Source organism: Dasypus novemcinctus, chromosome 8 (assembly GCF_030445035.2).
Source record: "Dasypus novemcinctus isolate mDasNov1 chromosome 8, mDasNov1.1.hap2, whole genome shotgun sequence".
In the NCBI taxonomy this organism is placed as follows: domain Eukaryota; kingdom Metazoa; phylum Chordata; class Mammalia; order Cingulata; family Dasypodidae; genus Dasypus; species Dasypus novemcinctus.
In genome coordinates this window covers 99,406,512-99,424,549 of record NC_080680.1, presented here as the reverse complement: position 1 = coordinate 99,424,549, position 18,038 = coordinate 99,406,512, and the positions used below count along the sequence as shown (strand labels likewise).

Below are 18,038 nucleotides of genomic sequence, written 5' to 3'. Positions count from 1 at the left end.
CCTGGGACTTTTACCCTTTTGTAGAAGAAAACAAAGTTCTATGTTTGTGTTATCTGCTTAGCCTGATACAATTCCTACTCCAGAACCCACAGGAAACAAGAAGTAGGATCTCCTTGGGCTTGTCAAGGTAAATAACTAAAAAATAAATCAAGGGAGGTGGTTGGATAAGTGAGGGAGGGCAGCTGGTGCCAGAGGCACTCTCTCTCAGCCACCCACGTCCTAGGCTGAAGGCTTGGAGAAAGAAGAGAGACAGATGGAAAATGCCTCAGGCCTGGAAGATACAGTTCTATCTTGCAGACTGAGTTATACCACTAATAAAAATGAAAACTAGCTTATACAGAAGAAGTCAAAAGAAAGCGGATTTTTACACAGCTGGAAAATGTCAAGGGATCCTAAGTTCTGGCTTTCAGAGTTCTAGTTAAGTGGTAAGAGAAAAATCAGTCTACAGTGGGTTTCTGTCTTAGTGACTGAGCAATACTAATAGACTAAACTCCTGGGCCATTTGGAAAAATTGGGGGAAAACATTCCCTGGGCCTGGAAAGCCAAACTATCCCACATTCTATCTTGGAAATTCACTGAACATATGTAGACCTTCATGAGCCATCTGTGTTGTATACTTGAAGTGAGAAAAATGGAGATAAAATTTTGGTTCCTCCAAAACTTGGTGACTTTGAGCAACTTACTTTACTTTCCTGAGATTAAGTCCCTTTGCATGTGTGGCAGTTTGATATTATTTATGAATTCCAAAAGGAGATATTGACTGTGTTTGTAAACTGGTCTGTTCCTCTGGGCATGATACCCTTCGATTGATTTAAATTCAAAGGCTTTACGTTTACTTGATTAAACCAAGATCAGGGCTTTGATTTGACCATGTCATTAGAGTTTGCAGGGCTGAGTCCTGGCCCTGTTGGTGGGCTATATAAACTGACAATCAAGGAGATAGAAGAAACACACAGAAGAAGAACAGAAAGGAATAGAGAGAGTTTTATAAACATGGAAGAGGAGAGAACTTGTCAGCTTTGAACCTGCAGCCTGGAGAGAGATGAGCCATTTGCCTGATAGTTTGCAGCTGAGAAGACCAGACCCCTGAGCAGCTAAGAGGGTCCAGAAAGACTCAAGCCCTCCAGCCTACAGGTGAGATGGGAAGAAGCTGGGCCCACAGTCTTAAAAGAGAGATGAAGGCTGAACCCTTGCAGACATTGCCTGTCATCTGGCTCCAACATGTGGCAACAGACTTTGGTGAGGAAATATGTCTTATGGTACATTGAGCTGGACTCTTTAGAGCCTTGTAACTGTAAGCTTTTCCCCAAAAAATACCCTTTATAAAAGCCAACACATTTCTGGTACTTTGCAACAGCACTACTTTGGCGGACTAATATACAGCCTGTAAGCCAGGTTGTTCTGAGTATTAAAATTGTATGTGTGAAAGCCCCCAACTCACAACAAGTACAAATAGTGGTAAGGACTCAGTACATAAGAGCCATATGCCAAGCACTAAACCAAAATGTCATGTGCATTGTTTAATTTAACGCTTACTATGACTATGAAAGAGGTATAAGAAACTGAGGCAAAGAGTCAGGTTAATTTCCCAAGGTGCACAGCTGGTGAGGGAGCCAGAGCTTTAACTTGGTCAGCCCAATTCCAAAGACAGCACTCTTAACTGCTAGGTTCTCTTATTTAGATAAGTAAAGTAAGCTAATATTTCTCTACCTCTGATTCATTATCTGTAAAATGGAGGTAATACCACACACTTCAAAGGTCATTGCAAGGTTTAAATGAAGTAATATTTATAATACCAAGTAGATTTAGTGGAAAGAGATTTTGCACGAAGACCTGATTTGAAATCCCAACAACACTTAACTTGATATATGAAATGTTTAATCTTACTAAGCCACAATCCTCTCCAATGTAAAACTGAAATTGATTCATTCGTTCCTTCATTCTCTCAAAAAATATGATTACGCCAGAAATTGTCTACGTCACAAATACAAGTGACATGGTCCATGTACCTTTATGGGGCCTACCTTCTAGCAGAGGAGGCAGAAAAACAAGTAAATATGTAATATAAAAGATGGGGTTAAGTAGAAAAGGAAAAAATAAAGCAAAGTAAGGGAAAAAGAAAAGGCCAGTGATAGGGCAGGATTGTCTTGCCATTTTACAGAGAATTGTCAAAGAGGACCTCACTGATAAGATGATATTTTAGGAAAGAGCTGAAGGAATGAGGGATATCAGAGAGAAAAGAATATGCAAAGGTCCTGAAGAAAGAGCATGCTTGGGCATAATCAAGAAACCCCATATTCAGTGTAGCTTCTGCAAGGTGTGGCAAAAGATGAGATCAGAGAGGGGCTGGGAGTTCTGGAAAGATGGCATCAGAGCAAGTTGGCAGGGCTCACCTCTCTTATAAAAACAGTGAAGGAAAGGTCTATGTTTTCCTCTGAAGAAGTTGCTTTGGGAATCTACAGACCAGGAGAGTGTCACACATATCATCCAGGAGGGAATGGGGATAGAACGATGAAGAGGCCGAAACAAAAACAATGAGATACTCACTCTTGTGGCTGGGAATGGCACCCATCCCCCACCCTCAAGGCGAACAGCCTCAGTAAAGGAATACTAAAGGGAGTGCTACAGCATGAAAGGAAAAGACAGGAGAGAAAGGCTTGGAGAAAAGTATAAAAATGAAGTTTATTAGTAAGGGTAAATAAAAGGGTAAAAAATAATAGTACTACAAAAGACTCTCCTGAGACACAAGGACACAAATAGGCTGAAAGTGAAAGGTAGGAAAAAGATATCCCATGCAAATAGTAACCAAAAAATACCTAGGGAAACGGACTTGGCCCAGTGGTTAGGGCATCCGTCTACCACATGGGAGGTCCACGGTTCAAACCCCAGGCCTCCTTGACCCGTGTGGAGCTGGCCCATGCACAGTGCTGATGCGCGCAAGGAGTGCTGCATCATGCAGGGGTGTCCCCGCATAGGGGAGCCCCATGAGCAAGGAGTGCACCCGTAAGGAGAGCCACCCCACGTGAAAGAAAGTGCAGCCTGCCCAGGAATGGGGCCGCTCACACTTCCCGTGCCACTGACGACAACAGAAGTGGACAAAGAAACAAGACGCAGCAAATAGACACAGAGAACAGACAACGGGGTGGGGAGGGATTAAATAAATAAATAAATAAATCTTAAAAAAAAAATACCTACAGTAGCTATATATAAATATCAAAGAAAATAGATTTTAAGTGCATAACTGTTACAGGAGATGAAGATGGTCATTATATATTCTTAAAAGGGGCAATTCACCAAGAAGAAATAACAATAATAAATAATTATGCACCCAACCCAGGTGCCCCAAAACACATGAGGCAAACACTGGCAAAACTGAAGGGAGAAATAGATGCCTCTACAGTAATAGTTGGAGACTTCAATACACCACTCCCAGAACTGAAAAGAGCATTTATTGAAAAGGAACGGGATCTTGAAAATTGGAATGGGGACATATGGATTGATAATGATGGCAGTGGGGACACTGAAACCTTAAATTCAACTGAGCCTTTGCTAGATAAACTTGCAATTATCTGCCCTAAGGAAGCAGCCATCCAGACACAGGATCACAAAGGAAATGTAGAGCTTGAATAAGATGCTAAATGAACTAGACCTAACAGACATATATAGAACATTGTAACCCAAAACAACAGGATATAGATACTTCTCAAGTACTCCTGGATCCTTCTCCAGGATAGACCATGTGTTGGATCACAAGACAGGTCTCAATAAATTTAAAAGACTGAAATTATCCAAAGTACTTTCACTGATCATAATAGAATGAAGGTAGAAATCAATAATAGATAGAAAAGGGAAAATTCAAAAATATATGGAGATTAAAAAACATACTCTTATACAATCAGTGGGTCAAAGAAGAATGCAAGAGAAATCAGTAAATATCTCAAGATGAATGAAAATGAGAACATACCATATCAAAACTAATGGAATGCAGCAAAGGCAGTGCTGAAAGGGAAATGTATAGTCCTCAATGCTTACATTAGGGAAGAAGAAAGATCTGAAATCAAAGACCTAACTGTATACCTGGAGGAACTAGAGAACAGCAAACTAATCTCAAAGCAAGCAGAAGAAAAGAAGTAACAAAGATTAGAGCAGAAATAAATGAAACTGAGAACAAAATAATAAATGAAAATACAATGAAGAGAATCAACAAAACCAAAAAGTTGGTTTTTCAAGATCAACAAAATTGACAAGCCCTTAGCTAAACTGACAAAGAAAAAAGGAGAGAAGATGCAAATAAATAAAATCATAAATGAAAGGGGGAACATTACTAATGACTCCACAGAAATAAAAAAGATCATAAAAGGATACTATGAACAACTATACACCACCAAACAAGACCACAGATGAAATGGGAAACTTCTTAGAAACACATGAACAACCTACACTAACCCTAGAGGAAAGAGAAGACCTCAGCAACAGTCATCAAAACCTCCCCAAAATGAAAAGCCCATGACCCGATGGCTTCCCAGGCAAATTCTACCAATCACTCCAAGATTTAATACCAATCCTGCTCAAAGTTTTCAAAAGAATTGAACAGGAAGGAATGCTACCTAACTCATTTTATGGAGTTGACATCACCTTAATACCAAAACTAGGTGAAAGATAACATGAAGAAAGACAATTATAGACTAATTTCTTTAATGAAAATAGATGCAAAAATCTTCATGAAATACTTGCATATTGAATCCAAAAGCACATTAAAAGAATTATACAGGGGAGTGGGTGTAGCTCAGTGGTTGAGTGCCTGCCTCCCATGTACAAGGTACTGGGTTCAATCCCTGGGACCTCTAAAAAAAAAAAGAATTATACATCACGATCAAGTGGGTTTTAACCCAGATATGGAAAGGTAGTTAGTTCTACACAAGAAAATCAATCAATGTAATTCCCACATTAATAAATCAAAGAAGAAAAATCACATGATCATCTTGTTTGATTCAGAAAAAGCACTTGACAAAATACAGCATCTTTTCTTGTTAAAACCACTCTGAAAGACAGATCTGGAATATATTTTGAAGGTAGAGCTTCAAAGGAGCACACACTGAGATAGGAGGAGGACTGAAATGAATGCTAAGTCATGTCCTAAAAGCCAAGTGAGGACAGGATTTCCACAGGAGGGAAGGAGCAACCATGTCAAATACTGCTGTGGGTTTTAGTAAGATGAAGACTGAAAAGTGATTAGTGAATTGAGCAAAGTGGAAGAAATCTGTGACTCAGGCAAATGCCATGTCAGTGGAGCAGCTTTGGGATGACTGAAAGCCCAATTCCAATGGATTTAAAAGATAAAGGAGGGAAGCAGATGTGGTTCAAGTGATAAGGCCTCCAATTACCATAAGGGAGGACCCAGGTTCAATCCCTGGGGCCTCCTGGTGAAAAAAGAAGAGACAATGTGCCTGCTTGGCAAGCTGAGTGCCCACACAACAAGCCAAGTGCCATGCAAGTGAGTCACACAGCAAGATGATGACGCAACAAAAGAGATGAAGGGCAGAGTCAAGGTGAAGCGCAGCAGAGACCAGGAACTGAGGTGGCGCAACTGACAAGGAACCTCTCCACATCAGAGGTCCCCAGGATTGAATCCCAATGAATCCTAGAGGAGAAAGACGAAGAGAGAAAACAAAAAGAGAAACAGATACAGAAGATCACACAGCAGATGGACACAGCAAAAACAGCAGGGAGGGGGAGGGGAAGAGGGAAGAAAAAAAAAATGTTAAAAGAAAAAAAAAGATTCACAGCACTAACAACATAAAAATTTTTTTTAAACTTATTTAAAAAAAAGAGAAAGGGTTGCAGTAATGCATACACAACTCTTATTATACCAAAAGCCATTGAATGTACATTTTAGAAGGATTGTGTGACCTGTGACTATATCTCAATAAAATTGCTTTTTAAAAAAGAGAAAGGGGAACTAAAAAGTAATAATAATGGATATAAAAGAGAGGGGCAAAGACAGTGAAGTCATTGAGACAAATGAAAGGCTAAAAGTTCTGACTTTGGAACCACATTAATGTTTTCCATTTAAAAGATAAAATTAAATCAATAAAGATGAGTGGAAACCTCTACAATTGAATACTAAGAAATAAATGTATTACAAACAAATAATATAACAACACGTAGAAAGAACTAAACTGAGTAACTTTTAAATTCAGTACCTGACTATATACCTTTAGCCTAAAAATAAAAAGAACTATAAATAAATCTTGAACTCTTCCATTAGGTTTATTTTTCACAGTGGTACTATTTAAGTGTATTACAGAATTGAGCAAGTGAGAGCGAGGGTTCTTTCTCATTCTATACAAATATAGAATGAGAAAGGCAAGAATTCAGTGGGTTTAGATTAGACTTGAAGGTACCAATGGAAAGAGATGATTTTTTAAAATAAATAAAATATATATAAATATGTATCTCCTAGTTCTGTCTACTAACAGCCTAAAAACAATGACAACCTAGTAGCATGAACACATCCAGCACCAAGTTTTGGTTTTTAATTACCATTCTCCATTAAAAGGAACCAGGTCTTGGAAAAATGGCTGATTCGGGACTGGGAAAGGGAGAGTAAAAGATGAGCAGGGGACATCTCCTTGTGCTACAAAGTAAGGAAGTGCTCAAAAAAAGGTGAAGACATGTCAAAAGGATCTACAACTTGCCAAATCTGGGACAATTTGAACATCAATCTGAATAATGATAGTAATGGTAGATTCTTGACTAAAACAAGAATCTACAAATCCGTACTGATGATAAACAAACAACAAATACATAAAAAAAAAAAGGTAAAGAGAGAGCTTGTCATTACAGCATATACCACCAACAAATGAAGAAGGAATGTTAGGAAAAAATTACCATTTTAGTAATAACTAACTCAGGTATAAGATTCATCAATGTATGGTAAAATTTAAAAGTAAAAGCTCAATGAGGAATAGGATAGTTGCATAGCTGTAAAGTTTTCCCCACTAAATATTTATTCATTATAAGAGGGAATGTAGTAATTTATAGTTGAGAAATCTGAGAGACATCACCTAAACCAAATGATCGAAGTTATTATCACCACAAATGTGTCACTAATATCATATGAACCCAACATCACTTATTCCTGCCAAACTACATAACCTAAATCTACTCATGAGGAAATACCAGATAATCACAATTTGAGGTACTGGCCTGAACTCTTCAAATAAGTCAGTGTCCTGAAAGACACAGAAAGGGTTAGGAAATGTGTGGTAGTTTGAGATGTATGTATCCCAGAAAATCATGTTCTTGAAATTAATCCATTCCTATGTGTGTGAACCTATTGTAGACAGGTCCTTTTGATTAGATTACTTCAGAAGGACATGACCCAGGGTGGGTCTTAATCCTCTTACTGAAGTCCTTTATATACAGGAAAAATGCAGGAAGAGGGAGCCACAGAGACAGAGAGAAAAGACAAAGGAGCTCAGACAGAAACCCACAAAAACTGAAAGAGAAAGCCACAGGAGCAAGAAGCTGAAATCAATGGAACCCGAGAGAGAGAAAGTCACAGAAAGAGCAGCCAGGAGCTGAAAGCAACGGCGTCTAAAGAAGACAGAGACTGGCAAATGCTGCCATGTGCCCTCCCTTGTGACAGGGAAGTCCAAGATCACCCATAACCAGTAATCTTTGGGGAGAGACCATCACCTGATGCCCTGATCTGGACATTTTCCCCAGTCTTGGAACTGTAAGCTTATAATGTAACAAATCCCCATTGTAAAAGCCAACCCATTTCTAATATACTGTGGTGCAGCTCTTAGCAAACTATAACAGTACTGTTCCCAATTAAAGGAGATCAAAGACCAAACTAAATGTAATGTGGGAACTAGATTCATTGGTCAGAATCAGGAATAAAATTTTCATAGAAGATATTATTGAAACAATTAGTGAAATTTGAATATGAGACTATATATTGAATATAGACTGAGATAATAGTGCATTAGACAAAAAAAAGAAAAAAGAATGGTATATTAGAAAACACTATTTTTCCTGGTTTTGATTATCATGGTGTAAAAGTATGTCCTTGCCTTAAGTAACTACATGCTGAAGTATCTAGGGGAAAAGGGGAATGATATCTTCAACCCATTCTCAGGGTTCAGAAAGAAAATGAAAGGGGTTTGTGTGTGTGTGTGTGTGTGTGTGTGTGTGTTTATCTGAGAAAGTGAGGGAGAATGATAAAGAAGATGTGATAAAATGCTAAATGATTTAGCTGGGTAATGAGTATATGGCAGTTCTTTGTTGCAGTCTCAAAAGCTGCAAATTATTTTAAAATTTTAATGCAATAGCTTGTATTAGAGTACCTGTCATACAGCAGATGTTCAGCAAAGGTCTTCTTTCACCCTTCTTCTTAAAGATCATGAGTCATCTATTACCCCCAGATATATGTTTTAACTGATGAAAGTATGTTTTAAAATTATTTAAACGTCATTTAAAACTTAGGCATTTTCACCAAAAAAAATCTGATTTTCAGCTTCTCTTGAAAATTCTGTAGAACCATGGGCAGGTGCTTCACTTGCACACTTCACCAGCCTGGCCCTTGAGACATCTAAACTGGACCCCTGGTTTAGAAAACTGCAGACCACAAACCACAGGAAGAAGCAATCCATGTGGCTCTGGTGTTACCTAATTAGAGCAGAGGGGAGGAAGATAAGGAAGACCAAGAAGTCAGTTCCTTCTCTGTTCTACCAAGAAGACCTGAATCAATTACTGATGAGTCTCAGGACTCTCAATACCTCGCCCCACTTACCATTGAGAAAAAGCGTTTCCAATTTCTCAAGCAGTTCAGCACACTGATTCAGTTGCTCCTGGAAACCCTCGGCCACATAGTAATCCACATCACTGGCCTGCAGCAACTCCTCAAATGCCTTAATCATAGTGCTCATATGTTGCCGATAAATGACACAGATGCCATGACTATCCTTAATCTGCTGTCGTTGAAGGGAGAGCTCCCTGGCTTGGGACTGAACTAATGAATCATATCTGATAAAAGAAGGGGAAAGAAAATGCTTGTACCATTTTAAAATTGAATTTTTGTGACTTTAACACTAATTGGAAAAATGACAGAGCACAATTTTTAAAAGCCTGAAGCTGTACAAGTATATATACTTTTGAAAAATTGAACTGTACAAGGTCATTCATTTTTATATATCAAAATAGCCAACAAATGCTGGAACAAAGGTTTTTCTGCAATATTTTTAACCTTATAAAGTCCCCAGATAAAATACAGATTAGGGAGGACTCAGGAGAGCAAATGTTTTTCACATAGTCTTCAAAAATAGTATTATGAATTGTAGAAACAAGTGTCCTAAGGATCAAGGGACCTACCACAAATTCTCAAGGAGTACAAGAGAAACTGTAAGGCCGGAAAACAAAGACAGGACTTTTTCCCCTCAAATGTAAGGGCAGGAAATAATCATAATTGTAACTACCATTTATTAAAGGTCTACAATCTGCCAGGCACTCAGCCAGGTGATTTATGTAAGTTATCTGATCCAACCTTAAAACAAATGTATGATGAGGAAACTGTCTCTCAGAGATCACAAAGTTTTAAGTGGTTAAGATTCTCAACTCAAATACAAGTCTGACTTCAAAGCCCACACTCTATTATGCAATACTACCTCCTGGCCACCATATGCCATCTTTTCCTATGTGGGCCCACAAATATCATTAGCAGTGTGGAAAACATGGCTCATAGAAATTGTGACCACAGTAACCTAGCCCAGACAGTGGTTTGGCAGAGTATACTAACCCTTCTGTGCAACATGTTACTCCTTCCCCAAAATGGGGACAATGCACGTAAATAGTGACCACGGTTAATACCAATGTGCATCCAAATCATGTGACAAGTATCAGAGGTGGTGGTCAGTTTCATGGAAGAAAATCTCCCTGGGTATTGGAAAGGAATAATGTGGTCTTGAACCTGGCAACAGCTCTAACCAGTTCTGTGGATGATCTCAGGTAAACACAGTAACCCCTTCGAGGCCAGCTGGGGCCTGACACAACAGACTTTCAATAAATACAATAAATACAACCCTCCTTCTTAGGAAATCTTGAAAAATTCACCCTGCCTTCTGATAATTCAGAACAGCATGTGTTTTTCTCAAATTAGTGACAAATAAGGTCAACTTTACAAATGATCCCATTTTTGCCATATCTCATAGTGCATAACTGTATATATCTGTGCTCATAAAACATATCTTCATGACCTAAAAATTCTTCTCTTTCAACACAGGTTTTTTTCTCTAAGATGACCTTAGAGGGAAAAGATACGGATATTTATATCCCTCCCCACCCTGCCTAGGACATCAATTTCAGTTTCACAGCCCAGCAAACGCCAATAATGGAGTCTAGGAGTAAACACTGCAGTTGAGTAAATGTACTATAACTCACCAAGTGCCTAGTATAAAACCTATACTTTACCCTGAGCCCTCACCCTGAAGAGAACAAAATCTGCCCTCCCAATTTCAGAGGACACCAGACTATCAACTGATGTTCACGTGCACAGTCTATTCTTAGTGGCTTCACATTTCCCTTCTTTTCAGGGCCTGGCTGTCTTAACCATACCATAAAGCCTTCTCCTATACACATCCCACAACCATCATATAGCAGCATTCCCTTTCAGCTCATGGGCTCCTACCCAGTAGGAATACAGCAAACAGCAGGCCTACACGCTGAGAGAAGGAAGAGGAGAGAAGTACCTTGATGGAGAGACGTCTCTGAACTTATTCTGCAGGTTATGGATGTCACTGAGAAGTTCCACATTCAAATTCTGCTCTTTCTGCAGGTCACATTCCTGCTCTACCAGTTCCTGTTTGAGGCTCTCTAGCATCCTGCCATCAATCATCTCTGGGGCCAGTGGATGGAGGATTTTCATGTGTTTCACAAAACGTACTTGGTGTAAACTTGAGAAGGTCATTTCTTCATCATCAGTATTGCCTTTGGGCTTGTTCAAGCCTTCCTGGGCTCCTTCTGTTCCACACAAAAAAGTGATAATGGCCTCACTGCACTGGGAGTGCTTCCCTGAGTGAAGCTGAAATATGAAATTCCGGCAGCCCTCAAGCTCAGTTTCCAAGTCATGGATTTTCTGTTTTAAGTATTCCATATCATTCGTGTTATCAGTGTTCTCAGATCGATCAGTCCCAATCATGTTGACTTTAATGGAAAGCTGACTCTTAGAACTCAAGTGAGAAGCTTCTGAATTTGCAGCCAGAAAATCTTCAGAAGGCTTCTCTTTGCATTTTGGCAAGATGGCATGGTCATCAGCCTGGTACATTTCCGAGTCTGAAAATCAAAGGCATCTATATTAGGATTTCCTGCATTGGAATCCTTTCTCTTTCCTCACAGCCATGGCTACTCTGGGGCCACTGCCACAGCCTCCAATTCAGTCTTCCTGCCTCTAGTCTGTCCCCCTGTCATTTCAATCCATTGTTCTCTTACTCAGGGTGACTTTTAAAAAGTGAATTTAACCATACTGCACCCCCATCTAAATCTCATCATTAGTTCCCCACTGTCTTGAATATCAAATGCAAACTATCATAGCACACGAGATCCTCCAGGAACTAGTTCTGGGAAACCTTTCCAGGAACAAATCCTGGCACCACCTATGGAAACTCTATACTAAATAACGCACAAATCCCTGCACAAAAAGTTGTTTCATGCCTCCATGCTTTTGCAAGGGGTTTTTCCTCTGCCTGGAATACTCTTGGCCCTCTTCTCTACTTGATAAACCTCTACTCATCCCCACACCCTGATCTATGTTTCCCTTTTCTCCAAGGCCAATGTAAAACTAGGCAAAACAGTCTCTACCCACTGTGCTTTCAAAGCCCCTTATATAGATTACTTGCAACAAACATACATGTCAGCTGCCAATATAGGGATTATACTTGGCTTATTTATTTATTTTCATAACAATGAGTTATTTGGATGTTTTTCTCCCTTACTGGACTGCAAATTCCTTCATAGCAGGCACTTTACCTTTCATCTTCACATTCTTAGTGCCTAGTATAATAAAGATAGGGAAGGTCTGAAAATTTTTGAGGGACTGACTGAAGTAACCTTAAAAAGAAGTACTTCTAAACATCCAAACAGGTAAGAGTGTTCCTCTCATTTCCCTGTCTACCAATTTCCAGAAGATCCATGATGTTCCCCTTAACGAGTAGGTTCATGGACTCAAAATTCTGCCAAGAAATACTTCCTTAGAGCTAGCTTAAATTTTGAGAGATGCAACCAGACTTGTGTGAGAGGTAAAGTGGTGTAGCAGAAAGAATATTCGGCTTTGAGGCCAAAGAGAAGTGAGATCATACCCATCTTTGCCATTTGCTGATTGCATAGACTGAGGCAAGAAGCTTACTTACTATCTCAGAGCTCGGTTTTCCCTGTATATAAAATGAGGAAAGAGATGCCTAATATGGTTGCTGTGAGGCCTCAGGCTCATGCCTGACTCTAGAGCTTCTGTCCTTAACCACTATACACTGAAACCTGTGGTCCAGAGAGAAAAAGCTCAGTGTAAGGAGTTGTTTGAACACATCAGAGGCAGCAGAATAGAGTAGAAAAAGTAATCTTTGTAATTTAACAGACCAGTTTTCAAACTCCAGTTCTGCAACTTACTAAAAACATGACCTTGGGCAAGTTACTTAAGCTCTCTGAGCTTCAGCGGCCTAATCTGTAAAATGGAGAGAACACCAGCACTGTGAAGAGTTGTCTATGTGTTTTATTTTTAGGATTAAACAGGATAATACCCATGAAAAAGCTAACACGGTGTCTGTCACAACTAATATTAACATCCTTTGGTTCCCTAGAACTGTTCAAAGATGGAAGGAGATGCCTGTCACCGGAATCATGCAAACACAGGCTATGGACCTGGGGAAATGCTGCAAAAGCAAGTATGTGGTTGGGCCCAGGTGACTTAGGCAATCTCCCAGAAAGAAAATCACACAGAAATCCTATGCCAGACTGTATGCTATCATTTCTGGCCTGCAATGTGTTCATGGTTTTAGGTCTACTCCTGTCTCTGTGCTCAAAATGCACATACCATAAAATAAAACTTTTTTTGAGAAAGCTGCTGATATAAAACAGAAAGCTTTCCTAATATAGTAGTTTTTGTCATTTTTTTCTTTATGTATTTTCTTTTTTTTTTGAATACAGCATTTTTACAGTATGAAATTTGTTATAATCACTAGCCTAGCCCTTGTGGGTGGAGACCATGGCATTCATCTCTGTGTTTCCAGTGCCTAGGACACTCCAGGGCCTGGGGCAGAGAAGGCACTCAGTAAGTACTTCTGGCTGAAGGAATATGAAAGAGAGAATGAGACAGAGGGTACTCAAAAAGACTTTTTTTTTTCCCAGTGACTCATCTTCCCAAACAAGAAAATATCTTTGTAATCACAAACCCCATGACAATGGGATTTGGTATGTATTTCATGGCAAGCATCAATGTTCACTCATGGGAATACAGACTGGTTCTTTAAGTAATCACAAAGCAAAGAAAAATGATATAGACTGTTGCCAACTGTGATTTTTAGCTATACACACAGACACTTCCGAATATCTGGAAGGATATGCACACTTAGGCCTCCACTTTAAATTTTGCTCCTTGAAATGCAACAAATATAACATTCAAACACACGATACTTACAGTTTTGACTTCAAAAGTGCCTCCCCAAAAGTTCACAGTCTACAGTGATTTGTGACATGGCAGAGGTAAGGACTTGATTTCTAAACTTTAAGGTCTCATAGCCCAGCATCATCATGGCAATGTGGCTTTGCTGTTCTCTGTTCATTTGGCCCTAATAAAGGCCCAAATGAGCTGCTTGCATTTTTCAGTTAAATATCACTGCACGGAGAGTATGGGGGAGGGGAGGATTTTAAATGGTAGTGTACTGTGTGTTCCTGGAAATTTACCAGGGCATTTTACTATGGACTAGGACCTGGGCTAGGTCTTAAGCACCTCGCCTATGTTATCCATTTAATCCTCAAAACAACCCTATGAGGCATCCCCATGCAACAGAAGAGGAAATGGAGGCTCAGAGAGGTTAAGAACTTCCACAGGGTTTAGAATTAGTAAGTGGCACAGCCCCTTGTCAAAACCTGGCAACACTGAAGGTTGTCTCCTGATGTATCTTTCCTACAATTGGGGTCTCCTATATCAGGGGTCTAATGAGCAAGAAAAGAGACTCCCTTAGCCCACAATAAAAAGGCCAATAATATCTGTGGAATCCCTTCATTCATTTGTCAAGCATCTATCAAGGGCTACTGAAGAAACAGCAGTGAAGGTGTCACAGTTAGAACCTAGCCTTGCAAAAAAACAGTGACTGAGCAAGTTGATTCAAATCAATTAGTGTTGCAAAAAGAAGAGCATGGGCACTAATGGAAGTACCTAAATACCTGGGGGATTCTGGAAGGCATCTCCTGAAAAATAACATTTACAGAGAGATCTATAGAATGAGGCATCAGCTAGGAACAATTGGGGGGAGGAAGGGGCAAGGATCAGAGAGAGGCACAAGCATGTGCCACGTTCTCAAAGTTTATTCAGAAAAATTAAAGAAGCTCATTAATAATGATTGGGAATTGATAAAGAAAAAGAAATATTCAGTCTACAAGCCTTTATCACTATGTATAAGAAATTTTTTAAATGCTCCTAAGGCCATTTATTTGCATTTTAAGAAAATATTGCAGTTCTGGAACTTTCCACAATTCTGCTAAGGGGCACCATAGTACCTGATAATGGCTTTTTCCTCAAAGTCCAGAACATTCCCAAAGCATGTGACCATGTATTTACTGCACTAAGGGAGGCCTTGGGAAAGTATGGCCCAATGGGAACAGGACCCACAACTATTTTCCCAGAGACTGATAGTCCTATGGCCATCCCATGGCAAATTTAGGATTCATGAGGACAATTATTTCTTACAGAGTGAATTAGGTCCAGGTTAATGGGTATTTTATTTTTTGAATGACAGAATAAAAAGATCTAAGGTAAAAAGAAGAAATGTAAGCATTTGTTCATTCTGGTATGGGAACATATTTGTTATATTATACTTAGTGCTTATGTACATGCTTATAATACTCCATAATTAAAAAAAAAAAAAAAAAAAAAAGATGTGGCCTCACTCCTACTGGCCTACTGGGCAAATTTCCACAAACCAAGTCTCACAGCTGTAGGCTCTCTTCTGACTTACTCCTCCCAGGCAGACTGCAGTATACTTTGTGCACACCTCAACAAGAGCCAGCACCACAATGAATACTGACTGACTGTGGGGATGACTGTCTCCCCCGATCTGTGAGATCCTTTGAGAGCAGAGTCTGTTTCGTGGACCCACCAGAACCTAGCCCACTGCCTGGTACAAAAGCATTTGACAAATGGGCTAGTGGGCTTAAAGAGACATTGTATGATACCTTGACTCCCATCTACTCACCTACCAAATGACCCCAGGTTAATTATTTTTTAAAACTTTAACTTCCTCATTGTATTAAATGGGGATAAATATAAAAACCCGAGAGAGTTGTTGTGAGGTTTAATAATAAGTTTTTATATAAGACATCCCAAATGTTGCCTGGCACACAGTAGCTATTCAATACACACAGGGGTTGAATTCTGACCAGTCTCGTAGCTTGTGTGCTGATCAGTGTCCACTTCTTTGTTTCTCCAGACACAGGGCGTGGCTTTAATGTCTTTTTGTTCTCCCTGGCTTCCCTGGTAGGCTGCTCCCAGAAGGGGATGGGCTACAGACATTCACAAAGAGAAAGAAAAATAAATAAAACTCTAAACTTGAAACTTAGCAAAGCAATTGAGAAAAACATGAAGATACAGGAGGGAAAATAAAAACACTGGGGAGGCAAAATGTAATTAACAGCTGGAACTCCTCCCCTGCCATTAGCAAAGGGGTGGGATGATTGATGGTTCAAAAATCAGGCACAAGGCCTGAGCTAGCTCTCTCTCATGTGCTCTCTTGCCTGTGGACCCCTGTTCTTGCCCTCTGTGCCCTATTCTCACCGTTTTTCCTTTGCCTTGATGGCCATGTAAGTAAAACCTGGACATTTACAATCTATAATGGGAAACTGTAGTCTGTAAATTAGCCCTCTTTATCACTTTTCATCCCCTTCTTCTCGACCTGGGACCCCTGATCTGTTGTTTTCTCCAATTTCTCATCCCTCCCTACCTGAATAAATTACTGACCTAACTCACCCAACGTGCTCTTGAAATTCACTTCTGCAGCATAATCAAGAACCTAGTCAAAATCCAATAACACCTGTACTCATAATCCTCATGGCAAAATTCTAAATAACTTCATTCTCCTCTCCAAACGTTCATCTCACCCTCTCATTCTAAGTAAGCCTGGACTGTCCCCTGAGGAACTGCTTCTCCAGCAACCTTCAAAGTTGTGGTTGCTTCTTCTCTTTTTTTTTAATGATTTATTTATTTATTTCTCTCCCCTTCCCCCCACCCCCACTCCAGTTGTCTGCTCTCTCTGTCCATATGCTGTATGTTCTTCTGTGTCCGCTTGTACTGTTGTCAGCGGCACCCAGAATCTGTGTCTCACTTTGTTGTGTCATCTTGCTGCATCAGCTCTCTGTGTGTGCGGCGCCATTCCTGGGCAGGCTGCGCTTTTTTCGCACAGGGCGGCTCTCCTTATGGGGTGCACTCCTTGTGCGTGGGGCTCCCCTATGGGGGGGAAACCCCTGCGTGGCATGGCACTCCTTGTGTGCATCAGCACTGCATGTGAGCCAGCTCACCACATGGTTCAGGAGGCTCTTGGTTTGAACCCTGGACCTCCCATGTGGTAGGCAGATGCCCTATCCCTTGGGCCAAATCCGCTTCCCTGCTTCTTTTCCATATTCCTTATATCATGGGCCTGGAAGTGCTACTTTCAGATAATTCCCTAAAAATTTCAGCTTTGAGGCACACACTGTGAAATGATACCACCAATTACTCCACCTTATGCAAGTCATCTACAGTCGTCTGATTCATGGAATCCCTACAGATTTACTGACAATTTAACTCCTGACTGCTCTACTTTTCTATACCTCTTTACAGTAAAATTTCTCCAAATTTTCTCACCTTGCTATCCTCCAATTCCTCTCCTTCATTCTCTCTCAAATCCACGCCTATTAGGCCCAGGTCACTCCACTGAAACAGCTCCCTTCAAGGTCGCTAATGACTTCCATATTGCTAAATCTAAATCCTCAGTTCTTATCTTACTTTTCCTATTAGCAATATTTGGCACAGTTGATGAGTCCCTGGTCACTTTCTTTACTCAGCTTCTCTGGGTTTGCCTCCTACTGGTTTTTCCTTGTCAGTCCAACCTCTCACTGGCAAGCCCTCAGTTTCAGTGGCTGGGTCTTATCTCCTACCTATCTATACCACTCCCTAAGTCTCCAAATCTCACAGTTTTAAATACCAGGTATACCATGATATATCCCAAGTTTCTATCAGTACCCGAGACCTCTGCCTTTGACTCCAGACTCTTCTATTTGCAACTGCCTGATAACCCCACTGGGGTAGTCAAGAGGCATCTCAAAGTCCAAAACCAGATATCTAATGCCCCCCTGCCCCAAGTTTGTCTCTCCTGCAGTCTTTCCCATCCTCCTAATTGTTCACATTAAAAGTGGTCCTTTAGGGAAGTGGATGTGGCTCAGCTGATAGAACGTCCACCTACAATATGGGAGGGTCCAGGGTTCAATCCCCAGGCCCTCCTGACCCATGTGGTGAACTGGCCCAAGTGCAGAGCTGCCGCATGCAAGGAGTGCCATGCCATGCAGGGGCGCCCCTGCGTGGGGGTAGCCCATACACAAGGAATGCACCCTGCAAGGAGAGCCGCCCCGCATGAAAAAAGCACAGCATGCCCAGGAATGTGCCACACACATGGAGAGCTGACACAGCAAGATGACATAACAAAAAAGGCATGCAGTTTCCTGGTGCCACTGAGAGTGCAAGCGGGCACAGAAAAACACACAGCGAGTTGACACAGAGAGCAGACAGCGGGGGAAGG

At 40.5% G+C, this 18,038-nt stretch overlaps 1 protein-coding gene across 11 annotated transcripts in view; it reads right to left on the bottom strand.

The window, feature by feature from the left end:
• The window catches only part of CDK5RAP2 (CDK5 regulatory subunit associated protein 2), a 256,300-nt gene that overhangs the window by 40,330 nt on the left and 197,932 nt on the right, over window positions 1–18,038 (bottom strand). For all 11 annotated transcript variants that reach the window (XM_058302477.2, XM_058302480.2, XM_071217029.1 and 8 more), the window contains 3 exons: window positions 15,649–15,771; window positions 10,752–11,334; window positions 8,801–9,033 (listed from right to left, as the gene is read on the bottom strand). In XM_058302477.2, the coding sequence (XP_058158460.1) occupies window positions 8,801–9,033; window positions 10,752–11,334; window positions 15,649–15,771 (939 nt within the window). The remainder of the gene's footprint in view (window positions 1–8,800; window positions 9,034–10,751; window positions 11,335–15,648; window positions 15,772–18,038) is intronic.